The sequence below is a fragment of the Jaculus jaculus genome, chromosome 18 (assembly GCF_020740685.1).
Source record: "Jaculus jaculus isolate mJacJac1 chromosome 18, mJacJac1.mat.Y.cur, whole genome shotgun sequence".
Lineage (NCBI taxonomy): Eukaryota > Metazoa > Chordata > Mammalia > Rodentia > Dipodidae > Jaculus > Jaculus jaculus.
Genome location: NC_059119.1, coordinates 26,838,334 through 26,863,749, shown reverse-complemented (window position 1 = coordinate 26,863,749; position 25,416 = coordinate 26,838,334). Strand labels below are relative to the sequence as shown.

The 25,416-nt window shown below is 40.2% G+C and overlaps 1 protein-coding gene across 3 annotated transcripts in view; it reads right to left on the bottom strand.

Moving 5' to 3' along the window:
- The window catches only part of Shld2 (shieldin complex subunit 2), a 107,596-nt gene that overhangs the window by 50,064 nt on the left and 32,116 nt on the right, over window positions 1-25,416 (bottom strand). For all 3 annotated transcript variants that reach the window (XM_045137724.1, XM_045137725.1, XR_006634158.1), the window contains exon 2: window positions 31-1,554. In XM_045137724.1, the coding sequence (XP_044993659.1) occupies window positions 31-1,549 (1,519 nt within the window). In that variant the 5' untranslated portion in view covers window positions 1,550-1,554. The remainder of the gene's footprint in view (window positions 1-30; window positions 1,555-25,416) is intronic.

Here is a 25,416-nt window from a genome sequence, read left to right as displayed (position 1 = left end):
TAAGTTTCCACTATACCTTGAGGCCCTTACCTGTGAGTAAAATTATATCACCAGGAAACAGTGTAAGTGCCCAAAATGCTGCAGTCCTCCACAGGACAACCTTCTTCTTCATTTCTGATTGGTCAATTACTGTAATTGTTGCTAATGGCACTTTAGAACCAGAACTTGGCCCAGATTTTATGTTTATTTCCTTCACATGACATGGGGTTAGCACCATCAGCAAACAATTATATTTCTGACATTTAGAATCACAACTTCTTACTGATGTTATTTTTTTAGTGTCCTTGAATTCAGACACAGTCCTTTGAGGCACTGTGATGGCTGACTCTCCTGCATTCACATCCACTCGGGGCTTCTTAGACACTGGACAAACTTCAGACAGAGTTTTGGAATGAGCAGATTTATCTTCAGAGGCCCAACTTCTTTTAATAGCACTTTGCTGGCAGGTATTTAGTTGGGAACACAATATTCCAGAGCTACACAACTCAATATGTATCTCATTTGGTGGCAGTTTATCTTCATTATTGAAAACTTCTGGAGAGTCTATACTTTCTTCAAGACCTTTTTCGGAGTTTATGTAAATGTGTCTACTTTTTGATTCAGGACACTCGGGACTGAAAAGTTCTAGAGAACATGTTTGGTTCTGTCCACTTTCATGTTTGTCTCCAAAATCATCACTAGCCCTAACCAAATTATCTTCAATTATGTGTTCTTCCCCATGGCTTCCTGTTGGTTCAGTCTGCATGTTTAGGGTACCTTTATTTATAGAATTTTGCCCTTTATCCTTCCCTTGAGCTAAAAAAGCAAGTTGGCTAGAAGTCATAATGCTGAGAAATTCAGTGTCAGTAGATACTTTCAGCTCTGCAGCACTCCTGAATGCCCCTTCAGACCCTGGATCAGCCTGTGTGTAAGAGCAACAGAGCTCTACTTGCTGGCTCTGGATTTCATGAGAAAATTCTGTTGACACACGCTTCGTTCCTACAGCTTCTGGCCTTACATTGATCTGCAAAGTACTACAGTTCAAATCCAATATAGCTCCAAACTGATCTGTCTGAAAGTTTTCACCATAAATATTTGACTGATTTTGAGGCTGTTCATCTATCATTTTTTTATTTTCACATTGTAGCTTTTGATGATTTTCTTCTTCAGGTAAATGCTGAACTCTGCCCTTAAATCCACATATTTGCACATTACAATTGGTCATATCACTCAGCCCTTGGGGGTCAGTCTTCTGAGCTTGTATATTCTGTGTTTCAGAAGTAGAATGTATGAAGTCATCTTTTACCTGAACAGATCTACTCATACAGGTTACTGAAAAATGGCCACTAAGAAGCTCTGCAGGGCCAATAGCTTTTGGAGCTTGACAGTCTTTCAAATTTGGGGGTTCCTGGTTTTCATCTTTCAGATATAAAGAATACTGATTGTATAAAAGCTGGATTTTTTCCCAGGGGTTAGCTGTGGACATTAAGGAACTTCCCTGTGATACTGTCATTTTCAGTGGACCAAGCGGAGCACCCCAAAAAATGTGGACTTCAGATCCTCCACTCATAATTTCTAAAAAAAAAAAAAAGAAAATTCAAAAATTAATTTTTATTAGCAGATTTTTATACCTGATATTAACTTAATAGTGACCAAAATTAGACATAACATAACTAGGGGCTGGAGAGATGGTTCAGCAATTGAAGGTACTTGCCTAAAATTGCTAAGAGCCCAGGTTCAAATCCTAAGTACCCACATAGGGCCGGACCCACAGTGTCGCATGCATATGGAGTTTCTTTGCAGTGGCATCAGGCCCTGGCATGCCCATTCCTTCTCATCCTCCTCCTCTGTCTTTGCTTGCAAATAACAAAAAAAAAAAAATTTAAAGCACACAATTAATAAAGGTAATTTTTGTATGATAATTATAAAACTCACAAATACATAAAAATTATGACAGAAATCAAATTAGTCACAGAGAAATCAAGCTAAATACATCAAACAAATACATTTTCAGCACTACATAAGCTACTCAGAAGCAAACACCCTGACAGGATGTACACGCCAGTGCAATAGTGGCACACCGTCTCGGTGAGTAACCAATAGCTTTCTGGTTGGCTAAGAGATCCACTCAGTGTAAAGCAACCCATATCTGGAATTGGGAACAAGATCAGAATCCTATGGAGAGAAAGATTATATTCTCCAGTGTCAAGCTCTCACTAGTCTTTGAATCAATCTGTAAAGTTCTTGCCATACAAGCAAGAGGACCTGAGTTCAAATCCCTGACACCCACATAAGGGCCAGGTGTGGCAGCAGTGTTCATCTACAATCCCAGCACTAGAGAGGTGGAGACAGGGCTTGCTAACTTTCTAGTTAATCTAGCTTCATCAGTGAGCTCCAAGTTCAGTGAGAAACACTGCCTCAAAACATAAGGTAGGGCTGCAAAAGAAAAACAAGAAAGGAAGGAAGGAAGGGAGGGAGGGAGGGAGGGAGGGAGGGAGGGAGGGAGGGAGGGAGGGAGGGAGGGAAGAAGGGAGGAAGGAAGGAAGGAAGGAAGGAAGGAAGGAAGGAAGGAAGGAAGGAAGGAAGGAAGGAAGGAAGGGAAAGCCAGTCATGGTGGCACACACCTTTAATCCCAGCACTCAGGAGGCAGAGGTAGGAGGATCACCATGAGTTCAAGACCACCTTGAAACTACATAGTAAATTCCAGGTCAGCCTGGGCTAGAGGGAGACCCTACCTTGAAAAAAAAGGTAGGACTGAAGAGGTGGCTTAGTGATTGAAGTGCTTACCTACAAAGCCAAAGGATCCAGGTTCAATTTCCCAGGACCCATGTAAGCCAGATGCACAATGTGGCACATGCATCTGGAGTTTGTTTCCAGTGGCTTAGAAGCCCTGGTTGTACCCATTCTCCACCTCCCTTTCTCTTTCTGCCACTTTCTCTCTTAAATAAATAAATAATAAAATATGTTTTAAAAAATAAGGTAGAGGGCTAGAGATATGGCTTAGCAGTTAAGGCATTTGCCTGCAAAGCCTAAGAACTCACGTTTGAATCTCTAGGTCCCACATAGCCAGATGCACAGTGAAACAAACATGCAATGTCAATGCTGCACATGCATACAAGGGGGCGTATGTGTCTAGAGTTTGTTTGCAGTGGCTGAAGGTCTGGCATGCCCATTCTTTCTCTTTCTCTCCCAAAAGTAATAAAAAATAAAATTTTGAAAATTAAATAAAAATAAGGTAGAGAGAAAACTGAGAAAGACACCTGACATTGGCTCTGGACTCCACATGCATACACATATATATTTATACACACACATAACACACATACACAGACAAAAAAAAATAGTGATCATGCACTGGGAAGATGGCTTAAGATAAAGTGCTCACTTAAACTGGAGTACCCAAATATGATTCCCCACGCCCTATATAAAAAGCCAAAAATTGAGCCAGGCATGCTGGTGAATGCCTTTAACCCCAACACTCAAGAAGCAGAGGTAGGAGGATCACTGTTAGCTCAAGGCCACCCTGAGACTAGATAGGAAATCCCAAGTCAGCCTGGGCTAGAGAGAAACTCTACCTCAAAAAGAAAAAAAAAAAAATGCAAGTACTTTGGGCTGGAGAGATGGCTTAGAGGTTAAGATGCTTGCCTACAGAGCCTAAGAACCAGAGTTCAATTCCCTATTACCTCTTAACACCAGATGTACAAGGTGATACCTAATATCTGGAGTTTGTTTGCAGTGGCTGGAGGCCCTGGTGCACCCATTCTCTGTCTTCCTATCTATGCCTATGTCTCTGTCTCTCCCAAGTAAATTAATAATATTTTTTAAGCCAAAAGCTGTGGCAGGTTTTTGTATTCCTAACAAGCTGACATTGACACTGACCCTGAAGGTGAGATGTGAGGCAGAGTCAGGAGAATTTCGCAGAAGCCCATGGCAAGCACAGCAAAGAACATCGGTAGAGCAAGAATCCAGAAGAGTTGGACATGGTTGTGCACACCTTTAATCCCAGCACTGAGGAGGCAGAGGTAGGAGGATCAGGATGAGTTTGAGACTACCCTGAGACTACATAGTGAATTCCAGGTCAGCCTGGGCTAGAGTGAGACCCCCCACCACAAAAAAAAACAAAGAAAATAAAAGAATCCAGAGGAAGCAAGCCTGCCTCAAATGATGTGGTAAGACAAAAAACTGATCCTAATTGCCACATGTGTGTTGTGGCATGCATGTGCCCTCACTCACACACACATAAACATGTACAACATGCACACATATACAAATAAATACTAAATTAAAATTTGTAATCATAGGAAATAAGTACTTATTTACATGTGTATACACAAGAATATTACAAGAGTGACCACAGAAGACTTCATATGAATGTGTTAAAAATCGGATAGGCCGGGTGTGGTGGTGCATGCCTTTAGTCCCAGCACTTGGGAGGCAGAGGTAGAAGGATCATTGTGAGTTGGATGCCAGCCTAAGAATACAGAGTAAATTCCAGGTCAGCCTGGGCTACAGTGAGACCCTACCTCAAAAAAATATTTTGAAAATGCAATGTTAAACATATATAACTTTTGGTATGAATATATCAGGTTTTTAAATCTGCCTGAGAATAAAACAACAAAGTTAGGGTCACAGGGGCCTTTGATAGGGAAGGGTGAGAATATGATTAAGGGTACTCAGAGGGCATCAACTGTACTGATCATGTTTAATTTTTCTGCCATTATTACAGACATTCTTTATAATGTTCCGAAAAAAAAAAAAATTTTGTTTTTTCAGGTAGGGTCTCACTCTAGCCCAGGCTAACCGGGAATTCACAATGTAGTCTCAGCGTGGCCTTGAACTCATGGCAATCCTCCTACCTCGGCCTTCTGAGTCCTGGGATAAAGGCATGCACTACCACATCCTGCCAAACAACAGTTGGTTTTTTTGTTTGTTTGGTTGGGTTTTTTTTGTTTTTTGTTTTTTGTTTTTTTTTTTTTGGTTTTTTTTTTGGTTTCTCGAGGTAGGGTCTTGCTCTAGCCCAGGCTGACCTGGAAATCACTCTGTATTCTCAGGATGGCCTTGAACTCACAGCAATCTTCCTACCTCTGCCTCCCGAATGCTGGGATTAACGGCATGCACCACCACACCCGGCTCAAACAACAGCTTTTAAGGTACTACAAGCTAAAATAAATAGCATCTTCAAAGAACTTTAATAGTGAATTGTTGTACAGACAAAATGAGCGATTTTAGGATCAGGTTATGACTCACTGGAACTCAAGGAAGAATTAAACACATATCATACTCTATCCCTCTTAGGAAGAATAACCTACATTTAGAATAATTGGCATATTAAATCTAGTATTTTACTATTTATATGCCATGATTATATTCACCACTAGGAGGCCCCAGATAACACTACAAAACATTTTCAAAATAATGCATCAAAGAAAAGGGAAGAGGAAGAAATATAGTATCCTGATGTACTGGTGGGTAGATACCAAACCAAGTGTATAAAAGTAACCAATGATGAATGTGACCAAAATACATTATATAGATGTACAGAATTGTCAAAAAATCAATTTTCTAAATGTAATCAATAATAAAGAACTCTCCTCTTGAATCTTTGGGTTTCCTCTTTAGTGATATTCTTTTTATGTTTTTTAAAAACTATTTTCTATTAAAAAAATATTTTCTATTTATTTGAGGAAGAGAGAGAGAAAAAAATGGGTGTGCCAGGGCCTCTAGACAATTTAAAGGAACTCCAGATGTATGCACTACCTTGTGCATCTGGCTTACATGGGTACTGGGGAATCAAACATGAGTCCATAGCCTTCACAGGTAATCGCCTTAACCACTAAGCCATCTCTCCAGTCCCCCTTTGTCTTTTAAACTTTGTGTGTGTGTGTGTGTGTGTGTGTGTGTATGTGTATCTGTGGATGTTTGCTTGCAAAGTCTCCTGGCCCAAGTCCAATTCCCCAGTACCCACATAAAGCCAGATGCACAAAATGGTGCATACATTTATAGTTTATTTGCAGTGGCAAGAAGCTCTGGTGCACCTATCCTCCTTTTCTCTCTCTCTCCTTACAAAAATAAATAAATAAAAATATGGGGCTGGAATGATGGCTTAGCAATTAAGGCACTTGCCTGCAAAGCATAAGGACCTGGGTTCAACTCCTCAAGAGCCTCATAAACCAGATGCACATGGTGGTGCACGTGTCTAGAGCTCTTCTGTAGTGGCTAGAGGCCCTTGAGTGCCCATTCTCTCCTTCTCTCTCTCTCTTCCCCCTCCCTCCTTCCTTCCCCCTCCTTCCTTCCTTTCCTCCCTCCCCTTCTCTGACATAAATAATTGAATAAAGTATTTTTAAAATAAAAATGTAAGCAACAACAAACACACAGAGGATGAAATCAGAGAATCGCTCCCAAGCACAATTACATCAAAAAAAAAAAATAAAGTACCTTGAAATAAACCTAACCAAGGAAGTAAAGAATCTCTACAATGAGAACTTTAAAACACTCAAGCGAGAAATTGCAGAAGACACTAGAAAGTGGAGAAACATCCCCTGTTCCTGGATTGGAAGAATCAATATGGTGAAAATGGCAATCTTACCAAAAGCAATCTACACATTTAATGCAATCCCTATCAAGATTCCAAAAGCATTCTTCATGGAAATAGAAAAAACAATCCAAAAATTCATTTGGAATCACAAAAAACCTCGAATAACTAAAATAATACTGAGCAACAAAAATAAGGCTGGTGGTATCACCACACCTATTTTAACCTATACTACAGAGCCATAGTAACAAAACCAGCATGGTACTGGCACAAAAACAGACATGTAGATCAGTGGAACAGAATATAGGACCCAGATGTAAGCTCAAGTAGCTATAGCCACCTGATATTCGATAAAAATGCCCAAAATACTCATTGGAGAAAAGACAGCCTCTTCGGCAAATGGTGTTGGGAAAACTGGATATATATCTGCAGAAGGATGAAAATAGATTCTTCTCTCTCGCCATCCACAAGAATTAAGTCCAAATGGATTAAAGACCTTAACATCAGACCGGAAACTCTGAAACTGCTAGAGGAAAAAGTAGGGGGAACCCTTCAACATATTGGTCTTGGCAAAGACTTTCTGAATACAACCCCAATTGCTCAGGCAATAAAACCACAGATTAATCACTGGGACCTCATGAAATTATAAAGATTTTGCACTGCAAAGGACACAGTGAAAAAAGCAAAGAGGCAACCTACAGCATGGGAAAAAATCTTCGCCAGCTATATATCTGATAGAGGATTAATATCTAGGATATACAAAGACTCAAAATGTTAAATAATAAGGAATCAAACAAGCCAATCAAAAAATGGGCTATGGAGCTAAATAGAGCATTCTCAAAGGAAGAAATACGAAGGGCATATAAGCATCTAAAAAAATGTTCTAGGTCACTAGTCATCAGGGAAATGCAGATTAAAACTACATTGAGATTCCATCTCACTCCTGTCAGATTGGCCACCATCATGAAAACAAAAGATCATAAATGTTGGCGGGGATGTGGAAAAAGAGGAACCCTTCTACACTGCTGGTGGGAATGCAATCTGGTCCAGCCATTGTGGAAATCAGTGTGGAGGTTCCTAAAACAGCTAAAGATTGATCTACCATATGACCCAGCTATAGCACTTTGGCATATATTCGAAGGAATCATCTCATTTCCTTAGAAGTACATGCTCAACCATGTGTATTGATGCTCAATTTATAATAGCTGGGTAATGGAACCAGCCTAGATGTCCCTCATCTGATGAGTGGATAATGAAGATGTGGCACATTTATACAATGGAGTTCTACTCAGCGGTGAAGAAAAATGAAGTTATGAAATTTGCAGAAAAATGGATGGACCTGGAAAGGATTATACTAAGTGAGGTAACCCAGGCCCAGAAAGCCAAGCGCCACATGTTCTCTCTCATATGTGGATCCTAGCTACAGATGACAGGGCTTCTGTGTGAGAATGAAAATACTTAGTAGCAGAAGCCAGTAAGTTAAAAAGGAGACATAAAGGGAAGAGAAAGGAAGGGAGGATGGTACTTAATAGGTTGACATTGTATATATGTAAGTACAATGATTGTGATGGGGAGGTAATATGATGGAGAATGGAATTTCAAAGGAGAAAGTGTTGGGGGGAGAGGGAATTAACATGGGATTTTTTTTTTTATAATCATGGAAAATGCTAATAAAAATTAAAAATAAATAAATAAATAAGAATAAAATAAAAATAAAACTGTAAGCAAGTAATAAAATAACACAAAAAAAAACAAAACATTTTTCCTATGTAATTTCTATGTCCTCATTCAATCCTTTCCTCATTCTACTTTTTTAATTCAATGGAACCACAAAATTAGAATTATTTGGTGTTTTAACAGACAAGTATTTATTACTTTATTTGTCTAATCTGTAATAATAACATTATTTACCAGACATTAGACTAGGTCCTGGGAACTCTATAACAAGAAACCAATGAGATACACAACATAACAACTATAAAATGGAGATAAGAACTACTACAGAATTAAAAGCAGTGGGCACCCTAGAAGGGAGAAGCCTAGGACAGTACCATGAATGTGGGACTACCCATTATTTGCATTTTTCATAGATTCAGAACTATAGTTAACCACAAAATTTTGATACTCAATTTCAAATAAGTGCTCAGGAAAAAAGTCCTGCCATACAGTCTAGGAATCATCCCTGCTTCCCAGCCCAACACTGGGCCTGGGAAAGCATCCTAATTGGCTTACCCAAGGGTCAGGCCTGCTGTAGACGATTTCCAAGATGCTTAGAGAAATTGTAAGACATTCCCTGGTTCTGTGTCCTCACTTAGCATTTTCTCCTCAATGTACTGAAATCTAACTTTCACTTCCTATCTCTATTAAGACAATAACAAAGTCCAGATTGCCAAATAAGCACTCACAGTACTCCAATTGTGACATACTCCTTCATTTCCAGGATACTGACTGCTCTTTCCTAACTAGTCCTTCTACTGCTGTGCTCTGACCTTCTTTCTTTCTCTTCTTCCTTGGGCTGTTTTTTGTCTGTTTTCAACTTTACATGTCTCTACATAATCCTGTTCATTTCACTACCATATACCCAGTCTTTATAAATCTATATTGAGCTAACTCTTCTCCAACTTCACACCTATTTACCCTTTTAGAATCAATACTTTTGATAGTATCACAGAAGAATCAAAGGCAAACTTCAAAGTCTTCCATCTCTTCTGAGCAGGAAAAGGTGGGGGAGCAAACAGGGGTAACACAAAGCACTTTTTATACTTCAGAGAAATCTTCTCAAACAAGAGATCCCTAAAAATAAATCAAAATTCTATAGCACATGGAATTTTTTTATATATGAGGGTTTTTCAATATGCCTTCACTTGATTATCTCAATAAATACCCCTTTGAGTATAGAACTCCCATCCTTTCAAAAATTAACCACAGAATGGTTCTGACTACTTACTCAAAACTAAGCAATTAAAAAATTTATACAGGGTACTACTACTAAATACAATTTATAGGATTTATGAGTGCATGAGTATGGGGAGGAAGGTGAAGAGTGGTCAGGGTAGGTAGAAATAAAACACTTATCATGGCAGAATTACATATGAGTTAAGTCATGAACAGCTGACACATTTCAAAGACTCTAGGTGTGTGTACTCACAGGGTTAAAACTCGTTAAGATACCAGACGAAACCTGCGAGCACATATCCATTACCACAGTTAATAATTACACAATTTCTCAATCAGCAGAAGGCCACAGTGAGAAAGACCAATACACCATAATCTTTATCTTTAGAGCGGTCAGAGTCTGATGAGTGGGTCAAAGATTTATAAAACAGGATGAACTGTATCAGCAGGTTTTGTCTTGCAGAACATTGCAACTAAAAAGTGCTTGTTCCAAACTGCATCTGGTTAAAAGAGAGTGCTTTCTCTAACTCATAACCAACCCAAAGCCCACTACTACAAGAGGTCAAAACCGTCACGAACCCTTTCCACGTCCACGTCATCAAAATACCAAAGGATACAAAATTACTCAATAGCATCATGTAGCAAAATAAAGAGCAACTGTGTAATGAAACGTATTCATTTTGGAATGAGATAGATGTGAGTTCAAATTTCCACGCTGATAGTAAAAATGCAAATTAAACAGTGCTGAAACCAGGTGACAGCTTCGTAGGGTTCACTCTACTATCTATTTATGGGTGTATTTTAAATAATTCAAAATAGTATGCTAAATTTCTCTACCTGTCAAGTGAGACTTGTTTGTTAATTGAGGATAACATCAATTTTTACTTCAGTGTTGTGAGATGGCACAAAATAATTACTATCAGCTGTCTGTAGCCTTAACTCTAGGAAACTCTACACACTCATACTTGGTGATAGGTACAACCCTTTCTTTGTATTTCCTTCATGGTTTTGTTTTTATATGTATTTTGTTGTTGTTGTTGTTGAGGTAGAGCCCAGAGTTATCTGGAACTCACTCTGTAGTCCCAGGCTGGCCTTGAACTCACAGCAATCCTCCTACCTCTGGCCCCCAACTGCTGGATTAAAAGTGTGTGCCACCGCGCCCAACTTTGCATGTATATTTTTTACAGTGGTAATGATAAAATTGAAGTGATTTTGTATTCCATGTTAGTCCATATGTGACCACACTCTTATGCCAATTTATAATCTTCCTAATCATTTTAATATTAGTTTAGTATCTTAATGGTGAATCCACGTTAACCATTATCTAAGTCATTGTTTGCTTTATTGTTCAGATACTGATGCAATCAATTATTTCATGCATTTAGTATCACTTCAACTTTATTGATATATTAGACATGAAATTACTAGATACAGCTTTCATAGTTCTTAGTATGTATCATACAACTGTTAGTTGGGTAACATAATGCTATAAGCAATGCTTGAAGGTACTAGCTTTCACCCTTGTCAGCATCTCAAAGGGTACTGGCATGGTATAGAGGTACTTCACTAGTGTTTTATTTGCTGTTTTCAGTTACCCACAAAACTTCAAAGAAAAAAACTCAACTTACACTTTGATCAATACTCTTAATACTTGAGGGATATGCAACCATGTATCTACATGGACATATAAAGTAACAGAAAATAGGTCAGGGAGATAAATAAATAGAGAAAAAGGTACATAGTTGAAAACACTGATCCTTACCAAAGAAAGAAAAAATATACATAAATTAATGAGAAAACAGTTTCTACCCATCAAAGTAGCAAGTTCCTTGAAAAGGAAGGTACAATGATACAAGGCAGTGATTGATACTAGTAGTAATTTAAACTAGTAAAATATTTCTGGAGGACACTGTACAATGTATATTAAGTCTTCAAATTATACACCTAGCCAGGTATGGTGGTGCACGCCTTTAATCCCAGCACTTGGGAGGCAGAGGTAGGAGGATTGCTGTGAATTTAAGGCCACCCTGAGACCACAGAGTGAATTCCAGGTTAGCCGGGGCTAGAGTAAGACTCTACCTCAAAAAAACCAAACAAAAAAAGTATAAACCTATAAATTTAGCCAGAGAAAAAAACATGTGCACCTGGTTTTATATGGATACAGGGAAATCAAACCTAGGTCCTTTGGTTTTGCAGGCAAGTGCTTTAACTGCTAAGCCATCTCTCCAAACCAATTTTTTTTTCTTAATATGCTATCAGTGAAAACAAGGTGACTATAGAAAATAAAATATGGAAATGTTTTATATATATATCTTGAAGTTACAAATCATTTCTTCTCCTATGCAAGAAAAATTTATTTTATTTTATTTTATTTTATTTATTTTATTTTATAGAGCAAGAGAAAGACAGAGAGAGAATTGGCACACCAGGGACTCGGCCACTGCAATTCATCACCCAACACTTGTGCCACCTGCTGGGTATGTACAACCTTACACTTGCCTCACCTTTGTGCATCTGGCTTATATGAGATCTGGAGAGCTAAACATGGGTCCTTAGGCTTTGCAGACAAGTACCTTAACTGCTAAGCCATCTCTCCAGCCTACGGTAACACCTTCAAAATTAATGAAGACATGTCTGAGGGGTTAAAGGTGCATGCATGCAAAGCCAGCCAACCTGATTTAATTCCAAGTACACACCTAAAGCCAGATGCACATCATATATGTGTCTAGAGTCTGTGTGCAACATCAAGAGGCTTAGTGTACCTATCCCCTCTCTTGCAAATAAATATGCTTAAAATATTTTACTTACTTAGAGAGGTAGATTATATAGAGAGAGACTAGAGAGAGAATGGGCACACCAGGGCCCCTGCAATTGAACTCCAGATGCATGCACCATCATGTGCATCTGTCTTATCTGGGTACTAGGGAATTGAACCTAGGTCCTTAGGATTCACAGCCAAGTGCCCTAATCACTAAGCTATCTCTCCAGCCCAAATGGATTTTTTTTTTTTTAAGTAAAATGACTGGGCATGGTGGCACATGTCTTTAAGTCCAGCACTTGGGAAGAAGAGAGAAAAATCACTGTGAGTTTGAGGCCAGCCTTAAGACTACAGACTGAGTTCTGGGTCAACTTGGGCTAGAGTGAGACCCCACCTCAAAAATAAATAAATAAATAAATGAGAAACTGCCCCTCGCCCAAGAGCTTTACTTAAGTGTTTAATAAATACAGTGCTTTGGGTTTTGTTTTTGTTGTAGGTTTTTAGAGGTAGGGTCTCATGCCAGCCCAGGCTAACCTGGAATTTACTATGTAGTCTCAGAATGGCCTCAAACTCATGACAATCTTCCTACCTCTGCCTCCCGAGTGCTGAGATTAAAGGCATGTGCCATCACAACCAGCCTAATATAGCTTTGCAGTTTAACATAAAATACTTAAATTGAGACATTTAAATTTGCATACTTAAAAGTATTGCTTAGTGGACTGGTAGTAAGAGAGAAGAGTAAAAAGAGGATAAAGGGATGGGAATATGCTCAAATTACAGTACATATATTAATGTTTTCAATTAAAACACATACATATTTGTAAATAATGTGTGTTCATTTAAAAATAATAAGCATTAAGTGTGGGGGGGAGGGAATTACCATGGGATATTTTTTTATAATCATTGAAAATGCTAATAAAAATTAAAAATAATAATAATAATAAGCATGTGGGCTGGAGAGATGGCTTAGCGGTTAAGGCACTTGCCTGCAAGCCAAAGGACCCAGGTTCGATTCCCACATAACCCAGATGCACATGGTGGTGCATGTGTCTGGAGTTCATTTGCAGTGGCTGGAGGCCCTGGCATGTCCATTCTCTCAGTCTGTCTCTCTTCTCTCTTTCTCTGCTTGCAAATAAATAAACAATTAAATAATAACAAGCATGTAATATGTAACACAAATTTTTATTTAAAGCTACTGTTGTTTTGCTCAACAGACAAGTTGTATCTGCCTTATAGACGTTTACGTTTATGCTCACGGATTAGTGCCGCTGTCAGTTTTGCTCAGACAAACTTCTTCCACAGCTGGCCCTGTGTTGCAGTCCGGCTCGCACTGCTGGCAGAAATCACCCAAACAAGAGCAGCTTGTGGGGAAAAAGAGGTTTATTTGGGCTTATAGACTCAAGGGCAAAGCTCCACAATGGCAGGGAAAACAATGGCATGAGCAATGAGCAGAGGGTGGACATCACCCCCTGGCCAACATAAGGTGGACAATAGCCACAGTGGAGTGTGCCAAACACTGGCAAGGGAAAAATGGCTGTAACACCCATAAGCCCATCCCCAAAAATACACTCCCTCTAGGAGGTGTTAATTCCCAAATGTCCATCAGCTGGGAACCTAGCATTCAGAACACCTAAGTTTATAGGGGACACCTGAATCAAACTAGCATAATCCGCCCATGGCCCCCATAAACAGATAATCATACATGATATAAAATGTAGTACATCATCCAACTTTAAAAGTCCTCATAGTTTTTATCAACTCCAATGATGTTCATACATCCCCATAGTCCAAGGTCCTTTAACTGAGCCATAATACCAAAAAATAACCTCAAAAAACTCATAATGGCACAGAATAAACATTCACACTGCAAAAAAAAAATGGCACTGGACATAGCAAAGAAATATTCAACCAATACAAAACTTAAAACAACCAAGGAAAACATCAAACTCTGTAGCTCCAAGTCCAACAACTCTAGTCAATGACAAATCTCCAAGTCTGACAATTCTAACCAGCAACAAGTCTCTGGAGTTCCAATTCCGCCACTCTAGCTAGGCTACTCACAATCTTGGAAAACTTCATCCAGGGCCAGCAGCTATCCTTAGCAGCCATCTCATGGTCCAGGCATCTCCACTGGGTCTCCACTGCAATCCATGGTTCATTCTCATGGCCCCATTGGGTCTCCATGCAAGCAACCAGCAAACCTGCTTCACACTGCCCATGGCCATTTCCAAAACACAAGACTGTGTTGCAAATTCAATGACCCTCTCCTGCATTTCTTATATTCCACAATACCAGATAGGGTGCCAATTTATTAGTCCAGGGGAGAATAAAGCAGACTTTGAAGAACAGGACAGTGCTTGAGCACTCAGGCCTTTTCCAAAGAGTCTACATTCTTCCTGTTGCCCCAGTACAAGCCAGCTGGCGCAATCTCAATGGTTGTAATCTCTCAAACAATTTGCAGGTGAATAGGCAGCAGTTTAGCCTGAAAGATTTTTTTTTTTTTCTGTGCCATATCCCTCTGCTCATACCAGTTCATTTCTACGCAAAGCAACCCTGCACAACTTCTCAGGACACGGGCATTACAGCAAGCTTTTCACACAAACTGCTAGCCCAGTCCAAGCAAAGCTCTTTCTCACCCTCATAAGCCAAACCTCACAGTCCATAGTTCTTACTGCATTCAGGTCTTTCAACTGTGACCAGAGTAGTCCATCAAGCTGTACTTACAGCACTGAAAGGCATCTCTCAAGCCAAGGTTTCAAGTCCTTCCACATTCCTCTTGATAATCAGCTCCAAAAGGCCAAAGCCACGGTCAGGTGTCTAGCAGCAGCCCCACTCCTCGGTACCATTTCACTGTCGCAGTCAGGTTCGCATTGCTGGTAGAAATCACCCAACCAAGAGCAGCTTGTAGGGAAAAATAGGTTTATTTTGGCTTACAGGCTTGAGGGGAAGCTCCATAATGGCAGGGAAAACAATGGCATGAGCAATGAGCACAGGGTAGACATCACCCCCTGGCCAACATAAGGTGGGCACCTTTAATCCCAGCACTCAGGAGATAGAGGTAGAAGAACTGCTGTGAGTTTGAGGACACCCTGAGACTACATAGTGAGTTCCAGGTCAGCCTGGACTAGAGTAAGACCCTACCTTAAAAAAAGTAAAAAAAAAAAAAAACAGGGCTGGAAGAATGGCTTAGAGGTTAAGGCATTTACCTGCAAAGCCAAAGTACCCAGGTTAGATTCCCCAGGACCCATGTTAGCCAGATGCACAAGGGGGCACATGCGTCTAGAGTTCATTTGCAGTGGTTGGAGGCCCTGATGTGCCCATTCTCTCTCTCTCTCTCTTTCTCCCTCTTTCTCTCAAATAAATAAATATTTTTAAGTAAAAATATAAGATAAGACATTTCCACAAGCATCAATAAGTTCCCACATATCTTTTTATGAATAATTTCACCCCTCCTCCACTTCATTAATTTCTGATTTCTATTACTACACAATACTTTTGCCCTTTTTTGGAGCTCATATAAATCATATAGTACATGTTAGTTTGTCCTTTATTTTTCATATAACATAGTTTTAAGATTCACCTATGTTTGTTGCACGCATCAGTGGTTCAATACTTTAATGCTTAGTAGAAATTTTCTGTCTTCTGGTTGAATACAACAAATTGTTTATTCATTTTCCTATTCGTGTATATTGTTTTTCTAATTTTTCTACTATGAATAAGACTTCTATGAACATTTTTGATTCATAATTCTGCATGCTTTCATTTCTCTTTGTTAAGTATATAAAAGTGAAAATGGTCAGGCTGGGCTAGAGTGAAACCCTACCTCAAAAAACTAGAAAAAAAAAAGGAATGTGGTAGCCCACGCCTTTAACCCAGCACTCAGGAGGCAGAGGTAGGAGGGTTGCCATGAGTTTGAGGCCACCCTGAAACTACATAGTTAATTCCAGGTCAGCCTGGACCAGAGTGAGACCTTACCTCGCAAAAAAAAAAAAAAAAAAAACCTGAAAATGTTAAATTACAAGCTAACTCTCCAATGTAGCAGTACCATTGTGCATACTCAGCCAGCACTTTGGGAGGCAGAGATAATAGGATTGCCATGAGTTCAAGGCCACCCTGAGACTACAAAGTGAATTCCGGGTCAGCCTGGGTTAGAGTGAAAGCCTATCTCAAAAAAACAAAACAGAAGCTGGGTATGGTGGCATACGCCTTTAATCCCAGCACTTGGGAAGCAGAGGCAGGAGGATTGCCATGAGTTCGAGGCCACCCTGAGACTCCGTAGTGAATTCCAGTTCAGCCTGGGATAGAGTGAGACCCTACCTCAAAGAAACAAAAAAAAAAAAAAGAAAGAAAGAAAAGAAAAAAAAATTCCTCTACCTTTGAGTTAGAATTCAATGAAGTAACAATGTATGGCTCTGCATACACTAGCTTCCTCCTAGCTGGCACTCTTAGATCCCTCACTTTGAGGGAAGCCAGAGTTGCCAGGTCCCAAGGGCATTCTACAGACAGAGTCATGTGGTGAAGAACTGTTTTGCTAGTAGCCAGGGAAGAGCAAAGGCCTTTGTCCAACAGCTATGGGACATAAGTCACCATATATGGGGACTCTCCAGCCTCAGTGCAGCCTTCAGATGACTGTACTTTCCTAACATCTTTTTTTTTTTAAATCTTTTTTTTTTTTTAATTTATTTGAGAGCGACAGACACAGAGAGAAAGACAGATAGAGGGAGAGAGAGAGAATGGGCGCGCCAGGGCTTCCAGCCTCTGCAAACGAACTCCAGACGCGTGCGCCCCCTTGTGCATCTGGCTAACGTGGGACCTGGGGAACCGAGCCTCGAACCGGGGTCCTTAGGCTTCACAGGCAAGTGCTTAACCGCTAAGCCATCTCTCCAGCCCTTTCCTAACATCTTGACTGCAGCCAAGCTGGAATTACATAGCTAAGATCCTCCTAAGCGCCTCACATAGCAACTGTCACTGGGAAATTTGTTATGCAGCAAGATACAAGAAGTTTACAGGTTTTTGCTTTTGCATTTTAGGTATGTGATCCATTGTGCTAGTTTCCATGTATGAAGTAATGGGAGAGAGTGACATTTTCTTTCTTCTGTTAGTGACTGGGTGCTGGAGTGGAATCACACACACTTGAATCTCTTTCTGAACTCTCCACTTGTGATCTGTCTATTGGCAGGTCAAGACTACACTCATATTTATGTAGCTTTATAGAAAAATTTGCCCCTAGGAAAGAAAAGGTCTCCAAGATTGTCCTTTTTCAAAATTATTTTGAAGTCAAGTGTGGTTGGTTGCTCTTGCCTATAATCCCAGCAATCAGTATGTTAAAGCAGTCGTATCATTGTGAGTTCAAGGCAGGCCTAGTCTACACAGTGAGTTCATAATAGCTTAGGCTACAGAGTAAGACCCTGTCTCAAAAAAAAAAAAAAATCAAGCCAGCATGGTGGTACATGCCTTTAATCCCAGCACTCATGAGGCAGAGGTAGGAGGATAGTCATGAGTTCAAGACCACCCTGAGACTACATAGTAAATTGCAGGTCAGCCTGGGCTAGAGCCAGACCCTACCTCGAAAAACCTGTGTGTGTGACAGTGTGTGTGTGTGTGTGTATAAATTACTTGGAATATTCCTATTCTTTTGCATTTCAATAAACTTAAGAGTACCACATAGAATCAGCTTGTCTACCTCTTCAAACAAATCCTGAGGTATTAATGAAGATTTCACAAATCTACAGAACACTAGAAAGAAGTCCATTTTAACAATGTTAACTTTTCCAAGCTATTACTATGTCACCATTTTCCGAGATCTTTTTGTTTAAGCTTACTTAAGCAATGGTTTATACTTTTTCAGCATTGAGAGAAAATTCTTACATTCATTTATAAGTATATGGCATTTTAATGGCACTAGAAACAATTATTTCTGCTTTCAAAATGTCTATTGCTATTCTAGAGAACTACATATGATTTTTGCATACTGACTTTGCTAAATTCATGTAAAAAATTGGTTTTGGAGTCTAGAGAGATGGCTTCATGGTTCAGGCGCTTGCCTGCAAAGCCAAAGGACTCAGGTTTGATTCCCCAGGACCTAAGTAAGCCAGATGCACAGGTGGCAAATGTATCTAGAGTTTCTTTGCAGTGGCTGGAGGCCCTGGTGTGCTCATTCATGTGCTCGCTCCCTCTTTCTCTCTCCTTCTTTCTGTCTCTCAAATAAATAAATAAATAAAATATTTTTTAATTGGTTTTTGAGCCAGTCATGGTGGCACAGGCCTTTAATCCCAGCACTCAGGAGGCTGAGGTAGGAGGACTTCTGTGAGTTTGAGGCCAGCCTTGGGCTAGAGTGGGATACTACCTTGAAAAAATAATTTTTGTAGGTTCCATAACTTTTTTATGTACATAATCATGTCATTTGCAAATAAATAGCTTTACTTCCATTTCAGTTCTTATGTCTCATGTTTTCTTTCTATCCTGACCTCTTCTGCTGCCTAGAATAAAGTTATATAGATGCTCCTTGATGGACAACAAAGCTCCATCCTCACAAAGTGATCTAAATTGGAAACATCATAAATCAAAATACACTTGCACTGGGCATGGTGACTCACACCTATAACCCCAGTGCTCAGAAGATCAAGGCCAGCCTGATCTACACCATGAATTCAGGACAGCCTGGACTACAAAGTAAGACATTTAAAAGCTCGGCATGGTAATCACAGTTCTTGGAAGGATGAGGTGAGAGGACTGCTTCATAGAGAGTTCCAGGATGATCCTTGTCTCAAAAATGGTAGCCAGGTGAGGAATGTACACCTTTAATCCCAGCACTTGGGAGGCAGAGGTAGGAGGATCATCATGAGTTCGAGGCCAGTCTGAGACTACATAGTGAATTCCAGGTCAGCTTGGCTAGAGTGAAATCCTACCTCAAAAAACAAACAAACAAACAAATAAAAAATGGTGAGCTGGGGATGTAGCTCAGTTGGTGGGGTGCATGCCTGGCTTACAGGAGGCCCTATAGTCAAGCTCTAGTACCTCATAAACTGGGTATGGTAGCATATGCCTGAAGTCTCAACACTGGGGAAGTAGAAGCAGGAGAATCAGAAGTTCAAGATCATCCTCAGCTACACAGGGAGTTTGAAGCTGCCCTGAGCTATATATGTTACCCCCCCCAAAGGCTAGGGAACATTACTAAAGATGGGGCCAGAAAAATGTAAGACCAGAGAATGAGGAAAAGTACTGTGGAATGCTGCCTTCTGGACATGACAAGGCTGTTACACTCAGGAACTCACAGCAGCTGTGGTTTCCTGCACAAGATTGAGCCATCAACATTCCATCATGGTTTGGAGAAGGTTTCATGAGACCTCATTCTTCCCAGAGGAGCAACTGGTAGTTAATGGTTGCTGTGGGAGAGGGGGTTGTGTTCTTCAATACTGTAGCCACTGTTAAATTTTCCCAAACTCCAGTAACACCCCTTACCCCATTCATGATCATTCAAGCAACCCTAATTTAACTCAATGACTACCCACCCCTGCCAGAAAAGGACATGAAAGTAGGAAGGGAAGAAGGGAGTTTAGTGGGAGGGGATGGAATAAGAAAAGGTATTTAGGTATAAATATGATCAAAATACATTATATACATGTATAAAATTGTCAAAAATGAGAAAGAAACATGCAATATTAGAAAAAAAAATCTTTGTCTCACCCCCTGCCTTGATTTCAGACTTGTGATATCAAGAATTGTGAGCTAATTTCTGTTGTTTGAGCCATCTCAATTTGTAGTGCTCTGTTACAGCAGCCTATGAAAACTTAGACACAAACTGTTTTGACAGCATATTTATCTATGTTAGGGCTTGGGGAGATAAAGAACTATAAATGTTTTCAAACTTGTTGAAATATAAGTTATTAGGAAAGGAAAATTACACAAAAGGAATAATTCCTAAATAGCTAGAAAGAAGAACTATGTGATTAGAAAATTAACTTCAAGTTCTCTAATAACTACAAAACAGCTAACAAGAGAAGAAACTGCCCCATATATGTAAATGTCAGTCCAAAATCTAACAATGACTTGAAGCTGTATGCTTACTTAGAAATGAAACAAGGCCTACTCTGCTGGTGTGTGACTTTAATCCCAGAACTTAGGAGGCTGAGGTAGGAGGATCCCTGAGAGTGCGAGGCTAGCCTGGGCTACAGAGTAAGTTCCAGGTCAGCCTAGGCTACAGTGAGACCATGCCTTAAAGGTGGGGGGCGGGGGACACTGGAGAGACTACTCAGTGGTTAATGTGCTTACCTGCAAAGCCTAACAACCCAGGTTCAATTCCCCAGTACCCACATAAAGCCAGATGCACAAAGTGGTACATGTATCTGGAGTTCCTTTGCAGCAGCTGTAGGCCTTGGCACACCCATCCTCTTTCTCTGTCTCTCTAATTGTAAATAAATAATTTTTTTTAAAAAAAGGGGGGGTGGCTGGTGAGATGGCTTAGCAGTTAAGATGCTTGCCTGGAAGCCTAAGGACACAAATTCGAATCTCCAGGTCCCACATTAGCCAGATACAGATTGTAGTACATGCGTCTGGAGTTCATTTGCAGTGGCTAGAGGTCCTGGCACACCCATTCTCTCTCTCTCTCCCTCTCAAATAAAAATAAGTAAATAAAATATTTTTTAAAAAAACTCAAAAAAGATAAATGGATGGTAGATGATAGAATGATTTATAGACAGATAAGACAGATGGATGGATGGATAATAGGTGAAAACAAGGGCTGGGAAGATGGCTCAGCAGTTAAATGCACTTGCTTTGTCAAAGCCTAGTGACCTGAGTTCATTTCCCCAGTATCCATATAAGTCCAGATGCACAAAGTGGCACATATGTCTGAAGTTTGCAGTAGCACTAAGCCCTAATACCCATTCTCATTCTTGCTCTTCCTCCCTCTTGCCCTCTCTCTTTCCCTCTCACTCCTGTCTGCTTACAAATAAGTAAATACAAAAGTTGTGCTTTTTAAAATTTTTTAAATTTATTTATTTCAGAGAGAGAAAGAGGCAGATAGAGAAAGAGAGAGAATGGGTGCACCAGGGCCATCAGCACTGTAAACGAACTCCAGTTGCATACGTCACCTTGTGCATCTGGCTTATGTGAGTGCTGGGGAATCAAAACTGGGTCCTTTGGCTTTGCAGCCACTAAGCCATCTCTCCAGCCCAATACAAATAATTTTTTACAAAAAGAAAGCAACACTTGGACAAAGTGGCACACACCCTTAGTCCCAGCTGTATGAGAGCCTGAGTCTGGAGATCACCTGGGCCCAGCAGTTCAAGGGCAATATAATGAGACCCCCTCTAAAAACTAAAACTTCCAGGGCTGGAGAGATGGCTCAGCGGTTAAAGGCACTTGCTTACAAACTCTGACAGTCAGGGTTTCATTCCCCAGTACACATGTAAACCAGATATACAAAGTGGCATCTCAAGTTTGTTTGCAGGGGAAAGATGCTCTAGTGAACCCATTCCCTCTCTCTCATTCTCTTTCCATACCTGTTTGCTTACAAATAAATAAATATTTCTTAAACTTTTAAAAACATTTTATTTTTATTTATTTATTGTAAAGAAAGACATAGAGAGAAAGAGAGAGAGAATGGGCACACCAGGGCCTCCGGCCACTGCAAACGAACTTCAGATGCATGCACCACCTATACATCTAGCTTACATGGGTCCTGGGGAATCAAACCTGGGTCCTTGGGCTTGATAGACAAGTGCCTTAACCGCTAAGCCATCTCTCCAGCCCCAAATATTTTTTATTTTTTATTATTAACAACATATTTTGTATGGATACATCACATGTCGGTACCCTTTTTTTCCTCATCCCTGCCCCCATTCCACGCTGGGGTCCCACCTCAGAGGGGTTGCAGGTTTTTTAAATAAAACTTCATACAATAAAAGCTAATTTCATCAAATTACTTTACAAGAAATACAAGGAATAAAAGAACGTATTTCTGGGTGTGGTGTGCATGCCTTTAATCTCAGAACTTGGGAAGCAAAGGTAGGAGGACCCCTGTAAGTCTGTGGCCACCCTGAGACTACACAGTGAATTCCAGGTCAGCCTGGAATACTGTGAAACCCTACATTGAAAAAAAAAAAAAAAACATATTAATACCACATGGCAGTAAAATCCAAATGTGGGACATTTTATACATGGCCTTAGTTCCTTCAATAAAAAAAAAATGGTATTAAACAAAAACATGAGAAGACTATTTAAAATAAGAGACCAAAGAGATAAACCAAAGGTCATGTTTGATTGTATTTGAATCCAAAAAAAAAATTTTTTTTGAGAAGCAGAGAAAAACCAACATGGACTTGATGACACTCAGAAATAAATTATTATTACGCTTAGGTATGCATTCAGTAGACTTAGCCTGCTGAGCCTCCTCACTTAGCAACACAGTGCTCTGTAGACTATGTGTTTACTCTCATAATCACATGGCTGACTGGGAGCTGCTAATGCCCAGCATCACCAAAGAGTACCTTGCCACACATCGTCAGCTCAGGAAAAGGTCAAATACAATTTCTACTGAATGCTCATTACACCTATACCAATGCAAAATCAAAAAGCCCTAAGTTGAAATATTGTAAGGCATGGACAGACCATCTGCATATTGCATATACATATACACATATACATACATGTATATATGAAAGGCTATAAACCTCAAAATATGCTATAACTATTTCTACTGTTTTAATTTTTTTTTTTTTGGTTAATCGAGATATAGTTTTATTCTAGCCCAGGCTGACCTGGAATTTACTATGTAATCTCAAGGTAGCCTTGAACTCATGGCTATTCTCCTACCTCTGCCTTCCAAGTGATGGAATAAAAGGTGTGTGCCACCACACCCAGCTTAATATTTTTATTTATTTACTTATTTACTTGCTAGCAGAGAGAGAGAGAAACAAACACAGATGCATGTGTCATTTTGTGTGTCTGGCTTTACATGGATACTGGAGAATCAAACCCAAGCCACGAGGCTTTGCAAGCAAGCTCCTTAACCACTCAGGCATCTTCCCAGCCCTCTGCTTTATGTAACCAATGATTCTCAGTGATTAAAAATGAGGAACCTGGCCTTTAATCCCAGCACTTGTGAGGCAGAGGTAGGAGGATCGCGGTGAGTTCAAGGCCACCCTGAGAATACATAGTGAGTTCCAGGTCAGCCTGGACTAGAGTGAGATCCTACCTCGAAAAAAATCAAAAATACCCTTGAGTTTTTGTTTAGTTTTGTGATGCTGGATATTAAAACTAGGGCCTTATGCATGCTAGACATGAACTCAGCTATTCCCATCTCTTTTATTATTTTATTTTTATAGGTATTTTTTTATTAAATTTTTTTAAGGCAAGCCCAACAGACTGGCCTTTTTTATTTTGTAAGAGAGAGAGTGATGTGGGGGAGAGACACGAAGAGAGAAAACTGGCGTGCCCAGGCCTCTAGCCTCTGGAATTGAACTCCAGATGCATGCACCACCTTGTGTGAATGTGCCATCTTATTCGTCTGGCTTACATGGGATCTAGAGAGTCAAACATGGGTCCTTAGGCTTTGCAGACAAGTGCCTTAATTGATAAACCATCTCCACAGCCCTATTTTATTTGTTTGTTTGTTTGTTTTGAGAGAGAGAGAATAGGCACACCAGGGCCTCCAATCACATTCACTACCTGTGCATCAGGCTAAAATGAGTCCTGGAACACCCACATTATCATTCTTTCTCTCTCTGCCTCTCTCTCATACATACAAATAAATAAAAGCATTTTTGGTTTCTTTTTTTTTGTTTTTGTTTCTTTGAGGTAGGGTCTCACTCTGGTCCAGGCTGACCTGGAATTAACTCTGTAGTCTCAGGGTGGCCTTGAACTCACGGCGATCCTCCTACCTCTGCCTCCTGAGTGCTGGGATTAAAGGCGTGTGCCACTACGCCCGGCTGTTTCTTAATATTTTATTTATTTGAGAGAGAGAAAGAGACAGATAGAAAAGAGAAAGAATCAGCATGCCAAGACCTCTAGCCACTGAAACAAACTCCAGATGTATGCAGCTGGCTTTATGTGGGTACTGGGTAATATAACCAGGGTCCTTAGACTTTGCAGTAAGGACCTTAACCACTGAGCCATCTCTCCAGCCCAACAAAAGTATTTTTTAAAAAAGACAATCTGCCATGCCGGGTGTAGTGGTACACGCCTTTAATCCCAGCACTCGGGAGGCAGAGGTAGGAGGATTGCCGTGAGTTCTAGGCCACCCTGAGACTTCATAGTGAATTCCAGGTCAGCCTGGGATAGAGTGAGACCCTACCTCAAAAAAAAAAAAAAAAGATATCTGCCAAGCATGGGGGCACGTGCCCTTAATCCCAGCACTCAGGAGACAAGAGGTAGGAGGATCGCTATGAGTTCTAAGATACCCTGAGACTACATAGTCAATTACAGATCAGCTTGCGCTACAGTGAGACCCTACCTTGAAAAAATAAAAAGGGAGGGCTGGAGGGATGGCTTAGCTGTTAAGGCTTTTGCCTGCAAAAAGCCAAAGGACCCAGGTTCAATTCCCCAGGACCTACATTAGCCAGATGCACATGGTGGCACATGTGTCTGGAGTTTGGCCCTGGCACACTCATTCTCTCTCCCTCTCTGTCTCTCTCTCTCTCCCTCCCTTTTTCTCTGTCAAATAAATAAATAAGGGGGAAAAGAAGAAAAAAAGATATCCTACCCTTGGGCTGGAGAGATGACTTAGCAGTTAAAGTGCTTACCTGCAAAGCCTACAGACTCACGTTCAACTCTCCAGATCCCACATAAGTCAGTCACACAAAGTAATAGACTTGCACATGTGCACAGGTGGTGCACATGCCTGGAATTTGATTGCTGTGGCTGGAGGCCCTGGCATGCCAATTCTCTTTCTCTCTCATTTAAAAAAAAAAATAAGGCCAGTCTGTTGGGCTGGCCTCAAATATATATATCTCCTACCCTTAAGGATGAGGAGCATAACCTGCCACTTCAAGTATGGCCTATGCACATGTCAACACTTCCAAAGAGTACAAGCATGTAAGGACAGGAGGAACAAGTAACTTTACAGAAAAGAAAACTGGCAAGTACATCTCAACCTGATGATCAGGCTCAACATCAACAATAATAGTATATCTACATTAACTGTATATTTGCTTTATATAATATAATAAAAACAGAGGGAGTGTTGGAGAAATGGCTCAGCAATTAAAGGAACTTGCTTACAAAGCCTGAAAGCCCAGGTCCAATTTCCCAG